Source organism: Epithele typhae, assembly GCF_022376455.1.
Source record: "Epithele typhae strain CBS 203.58 chromosome Unknown BXZ73scaffold_715, whole genome shotgun sequence".
NCBI classification, from domain to species: domain Eukaryota; kingdom Fungi; phylum Basidiomycota; class Agaricomycetes; order Polyporales; family Epitheliaceae; genus Epithele; species Epithele typhae.
In genome coordinates this window covers 1-6,088 of record NW_025954906.1, presented here as the reverse complement: position 1 = coordinate 6,088, position 6,088 = coordinate 1, and the positions used below count along the sequence as shown (strand labels likewise).

Below are 6,088 nucleotides of genomic sequence, written 5' to 3'. Positions count from 1 at the left end.
CATGCTCCCCAAAGCGGCACCTCGCTTCCGAGATGAAGCGAGGACTTCGACTCCCAGGCCCACGCCTTCCAGGAGCCGTGCGGTCAGCTGTGTCAGCTGCCACATCTACGTCGTCTCTTACCATCACCATGCCCTCTCAGTGAGTCGTCCATGCCCCTTTGATGTTTTGCCCTGGCTGATGTATCAACATCCTACAGGCGAGCTAACCATCTGACGATCAGCATGATGATCCTCAGATCGTTATCTCGCCTGGCGCCCAGCGCGCCTCCTGCCTGAAATGGCGTAATCGCCCAGCTCCCGCCCACCTTTGGATCTCTTTGGTCTCAACCAAGCCGGCGAGGGTGTCCGAGGATCCGAAGCGCACGTTGTACACTTAGGGCCCCCCGCGGACGACCCACTGTCTCCACGCGCGGCTCCCTCGTCGAGTCCTCGCCCAGCGGACCCTGGAACTCCTCGCGCAAACAACCGGCACCCCATCCTCAGCTCGCGAGGACAACCCATCTCCACGCGCAGACCCCTCGTCTCTTCACACAGCCGACCCGTCTCCTTGCGCAGCAGCAGCCTAATCAGCTCTTCAACGTGCTCACGCAGACGACCTCGCCCCTCCTCTTCTCGCGACATCCGGTTGAGTTGTCTTCCACCGCGTCGACCGCTCATAATCGCGACACCTGTCACGGTAGGTCTATGATACGATATCGCCATGTCCAACTAGCCATATGCTCACACGGTATATCGCAGGTTCAAGGTTGTGTCCTCCGACGACCATCTTGCAGTCTCGCTCTGAACAAGATGTCCAAATCCGCCCCCACCAGTTCCTCGTCTCCCCCAGCCCCCTCCGACATCGGGCTTGGCGACCCCATGGCCCTCCCCTCAGCAGTGCTGTCCATGTCGGGAGACACTCACGTCTCCGACGCCTACCTTAACTCAATGGGCCCTAGTGTCGACACTCCGTCCATTCCTCCCTCAGACACCCTCGCCGCTCTCTCCGAGCTCTACAACCTCGGCACGGACACCTCGCCTACTGGCGCCAGTGCTCACTCCGGCAAGACGTACGGGGAATTGATGGTCGCAGCAACGCGCCGTCTCGTTCCCCCCGCACGGTGGGCGAGCATGATCGAAGAGCTCGCCGAGTACCACCGCTCTCTGGTCATCGCGGAGCTTCTGGACACGCCGCGCCCCTCTACAATCAGCCCACGGACCCACGCGATCTTAGTAGAGACGCTCTTTGCGGGTGCGGATGCAGGCGTGTCTTCTCTCACGGACGACAGGGAGCAGGAGGGTGCTAATGGTGAGTCTGGCAGCCGCTCATGGGGTTGAGTCGTTGACTTACTAGGTTCAGACACAGGTGTGGCAGGCCCGGGCGCAGCTCCCGTTGGCCCCCAGATGCGCACGCGCACACGCAAGAGGAAGGGGAAGGGCAAGGGGAAGGGCAAGGGAGTGGGCAGGGGCGCGCGTGCGGACACTGACGCAGGTGTGGATGCGGGCGTGAGGGCAGGTGTTGTTGGCGCGACCCCCACCCACCCTTCGGTCGACGATGAGCTGCCCGGCCTCATTACCCCCGTCCACTCCGACAACGACTCCGACGCCTCAGACAATGAGTACAACTAGAAGCAATAAAGTCGGATTGAATGTGTATACATAGTCTGAATATGCGACTCTACCCGCGGATGACCCGCAGATCACGAGAAATCTGGCCTGCCTGATTCGGAACCTCGCCGAGCCGGATCCGCACTGAGTCGGAGCCGTGTGGATCACGAACCGCGACGCACGACTCCGGGTAATTGCGGGTCGATCTGCAAAGTGATCCGGAGTCTCGAACAGCCTTAGTTAGGTTCATGATATGGCCCTGGGTAAGTCTTCTGAACTGTTTCCCTAGAGTCATGTAGTTGATTACGTACAGCACCAGGGGGGTGGCAACCCGAAGTCTACGTACAGAGACGTCGCTATGCCCTCCGACGTCGCTCTCAAAGGCATCCATCTTGTGGAGGAGCGCGCGGGCACTGAGGGGAAGCTCATGGTATGGGGATCCCGCGCCAACTGGATCTTGGGGAACGTATCAGACGCTAAGATTTCGGTCACCAATCAAACCCGCAGCGTGCTGGTTCGTGGGGGACGGGCGAGCGGGCGGTGTATCGGCCTGGGAGCGGAGTTGTACGCTCAGGATACCACCAACAACGAGTTTCTGGCGGCTCCTCTTGCCGAGTTTCGCTTTTTGAAGGGTGTCGTGCCTGTCTTCGTATGGGTCAAGGTGCGCTTTTGCATCATCTAGCTGACAACATCTGACTTTCGTCCGTAGGAGGAGCGACCGCGCCCCTTGGGTACTGCCTACCGCCCCTTCACAAGAAGACTTACAAATACGTCCTCGACTTCCTGCGCAGGGATAATGTTGATCTCGGAGCGGGCTGGATGTTCTGGAACCCCAGCGCTTCATCCTGGATAACTGGTACCGAAGACGCGAACGTTCACGACATATGCTGCCAGACACTCTTGCTCCGTCACGCTGAGAACGAATGCACGCGTTTCGCCGGACGGTTCATAGAACAGCTGGAAAAACACAACAAGGTGGTTGTGGCGACGGAGGACATCGTGTCTGCGAGCAAGGTGAGTTTCATGTGTTTCCTGCGCGGAGACAGGACTGATCAATCACGCGCAGAGGCTGCAAGAATTGCAAGGCGGCCATAACAAGAGGGCCAAGGTGAGCTCGTGCCTGGGGCGATGGAATTATGTCTGAAAGCGTGCATCCCACAGACAAGCAAGTGAATGACGGGGTGTGAGCCACTGTAGAGTGCAAATGCTTCACCTTTTTGTATTGTCATGTAGAGATATCAGCATTGGCAACGTGTGTGACGCGCACGACGCGATCAGCGCAATGCGGGCTCCATCCTGATGAGGGCCTGGACGCGGAATCCGGATGTCGCTCGAAAAGGGAGTTGTCCTCCCTGTCGTCGACCGCCTGCCCAATGGCACCCTGTCGGCGCTGCTGCCCCCACCACTCATCGCCACTTCACCTCAGCCGGAAAGTGGTGATGACTATTCCCTCGACCCACTCACGCCATACCGACGCCGCCAGCCCAAACAAGACGCTGCACATCCCTAAAGTTGTTGTAAACGCATGGGTCGCTACAGTCTACGTGTTCAACACGGGTGTATGTCGCGCCTTCCTTCATACAATCTGCTGGCTAATGATTTGTGTGCCAGGCTACGATGCAGAGAGAGCTTCCTCAAGCCATGGGATTGCATCATCGGATACGCCTGCGCGCGCTCCTGCGGAGGTGGGCGGAGACTTCGGCGACGGTGGGCCTCTGGAAGGATGGTAACTGGGTGTTGGCCTCTTTCGACGACGAAGTAGTGGTGGTACAAGACCTCCCCATCATGCTGGTACGGGTGGGAAACTGGGATAGAGTCTGCAAGAACTTTGGGAACATTATCGGAAGGTACGACTCGACTCAACGGGGGAATGCAGTACACGACGTTGTCGAGTACCGAGGATGGTACGAGATGATGTTGATTATCAACTACACCGTTGTTGTGTGGACCAAGGTGAGCGTACAAACCTGCTTTCTTATGCTGCATTAACGTATCCAGAATGTCGACGGCAGCCCATCGTTGTGCCACATGAACTCACAAGTGGGGAAGACCTTCTCCGATGTGATCCAACACTGCAAACGCCTCAATGCAGCGATAGACCTCTCCGAAGACGTCATGACCTGGTGTTCCAAGACGTCGACATGGATCTCCCGCACTGTGCACGACCAAGTCACCGATGCCGACTCTCACATGCTGCTCATACGAAGCGCACTCAACACGGACGCCTGGGGATGTGGCCCCTTCATTGACCGGCTGGAGCGAGAGGAGCGTGACTGCTTGGCTTGTCGTAACGTGGATTGAACATGTTCATGAGTGAGTCTCAAGTCAGCAAGTGTCGTTCATGCAGCTGATCTCGGACAGTGATGTCGCTCGGCACTTGATGTGAGCAGTTTGGTATCAGAGTCCACGGCGATACAGTGCTGTTGTATTCCATTGTGATATGTAGACCCTGTTACTTCGGCGCCGAGTATATACATAGAGAGAGACGTCCTGAGGACGCCGTCGTGGCGTTCTCAGGCATTGAGTGAATTTTGAAAGCAGTTCTCAGTAGAACAAAAAATGCAATGCATGCATCCCTGGTAGATGGATACGTACTGAGAGTCGGCTCGGAGGGACATAAAGGTAGCACGGCCCGTTCGATCGCGCAAGCCGAAAGAGGAAGTGCCTCGAAACGCAAGCATCGCCCAAATTTGCGCCGTCCCCGCTCACCACCTCCTATCGTCTCCCCTACCTGTCATTGCTCAGCAGCCATGGAGCCTGTCGTTGTGAGTGTCTTGTGCTGTCCTCCTTCGAGTACTGAAACGAAGTAACAGCACGACAAGCGGAGGGGGTCCGACCGCTGCAGGTTCTACCCAACACAGACGGGGCCTCCTGATGACATCCTCTTGAAGATCGAGCGCCAGCAAAAGATCGATGAGGCACTTCAGCAAGAGGCGCAAGCACACCACCAAGACGCCGAGGACCTCAATGAGGAACATGTCACCTCCTCATCAGAAGACGACCACAACCGTGACAACCACGATGGCGACGACCACGACCACGACGACCATGACGACCATGACGACCACGACCACGACCACAATGGGCGCGACGACGGCCACGGGCGCGACAGCGACAATGACCACCACCGCGACGACCGCAAGAGCGACAATGAAGATTCAGACCGCCGCCGCAGCCACCACCCCAATACCCCGAAGAGGAAAAGAAAGGACAACCGTGGGGAGAAGGAGAAAAGGCACAGGGCGGACGAGGTGTACAATGGTGAGGTATGTTTTTCCACATGGAGTGTTCGAAGCGATACGAATGACGCCCGTGAAACAGACTACGGTTGACCTTGAAGAAGCGAACGTTGTGGTTTGGAATGTCGTGAGCGTTGTCAGAGCTGCAGACACCCGATGCGGCTGACATAGCTACAAGGGTGTGGTGGGCCATAGTATCCACGTCGCCACCGTGAAGCTCGAACAAGGCATGGTCAACCTGACGAGGATCAGCGCGATCGCCACGCGCTACACACACCATCGGATCATGGAGATGCAGCTGTGGGAAGCCTTTGATTGGCAGGCCCTTCTGCGTACGAAGATCCGACTAGAGCCATATCACACGGGATGGATATGGGTGCGTGCGCAGGCGGGAGAGTGCTTCGAATTCGGCATCTACGCGCGGATGTGGGAGGAAAGTGTGGGCAGATCATCTCACTGGAAAGATGTCATACGGGTGATGATGCGAGACGCTACCGACGACGTTCCTTTGGTGATCCAGTGGCACAAGGTGAGCAAAGTGGCAGCACAGTGTATCGTCTGCTGATGCAGGGGATATAGGCCCGGGTGTTTGTCGACCACGCCGACGAGAAGACGCTCACCTCTTCGCTCAAGTCCACTCTCGACGACAAAGGCACGCTGTATATATGGTCTCCCAGCCGCTCGTCCTTCACGTCCACCTCAACTCTGCATGACGCGCTGTGGTTGGTCGCTGACGCGGTTCACGGTGGTGCTATAGTCCTCATAAGAACCCAACATGCGAACCTGGACGGCTGGGGCATTGCGTTGGACGCATTAGAACTCGCGCGACGGATCACCCGCCTCATTGAGGTGAGTGTACTCTATCTGGACCGCACATGGCTGGTTCTGACCATGCCGCCCAGCTGAAGAAGGAGAGACAAGATAAAGAGCAGGAATCAGACAGCGACAGCGACTACGACTGTGGGGGGTGCGGCACACGCCTGGGGATGTCTGCGTCCGAATGAGTGAGGATCGCGGATGTGTCCTAGGTCATACTTATCTGATATCTTCTGGCAGGCTGGCGGAAGTAAGCCTGACAGACATCGAACTGCTGACACGAAGCAGACCAGTGTGCAGGTGAGCGTCGTACCCATTCCCGCAACACGAAATTCTAAGTAACGCTTGGGACGGTGGATGACCCCAGATGAAGAAGCGCGGTGCGAAAACGACTAAGTACCAAGATATTCCGAAGAAACCATCCATCGCGGCGATGGACACGATCG

General features: G+C 57.2%; 3 protein-coding genes across 3 annotated transcripts; all 3 read left to right on the top strand.

Annotated features, from left to right (window-relative positions):
- Positions 1-789: 789 nt before the first annotated feature.
- On the top strand, positions 790-1,608 carry BXZ73DRAFT_111995 (uncharacterized protein; the record flags this gene model as incomplete). The annotated part of the gene is made up of 2 exons (XM_048017435.1): positions 790-1,288; positions 1,340-1,608. 2 exons carry the CDS (start codon positions 790-792, stop codon positions 1,606-1,608), a joined length of 768 nt encoding a protein of 255 aa, XP_047870407.1.
- Positions 1,609-1,945: 337 nt separating this feature from the next.
- BXZ73DRAFT_85999 (uncharacterized protein) lies at positions 1,946-3,888 on the top strand (the record flags this gene model as incomplete). The annotated part of the gene is made up of 7 exons (XM_048024047.1): positions 1,946-2,219; positions 2,297-2,601; positions 2,654-2,695; positions 2,821-2,839; positions 3,022-3,146; positions 3,199-3,540; positions 3,586-3,888. The coding sequence occupies 7 exons, from the start codon at positions 1,946-1,948 to the stop codon at positions 3,886-3,888; spliced, it is 1,410 nt and encodes a 469-aa protein (XP_047870406.1).
- A 449-nt stretch (positions 3,889-4,337) lies between these two features.
- On the top strand, positions 4,338-5,830 carry BXZ73DRAFT_111993 (uncharacterized protein; the record flags this gene model as incomplete). The annotated part of the gene is made up of 6 exons (XM_048017434.1): positions 4,338-4,352; positions 4,401-4,853; positions 4,909-4,953; positions 5,005-5,355; positions 5,406-5,675; positions 5,729-5,830. 6 exons carry the CDS (start codon positions 4,338-4,340, stop codon positions 5,828-5,830), a joined length of 1,236 nt encoding a protein of 411 aa, XP_047870405.1.
- Between the last annotated feature and the right edge of the window lie 258 nt (positions 5,831-6,088).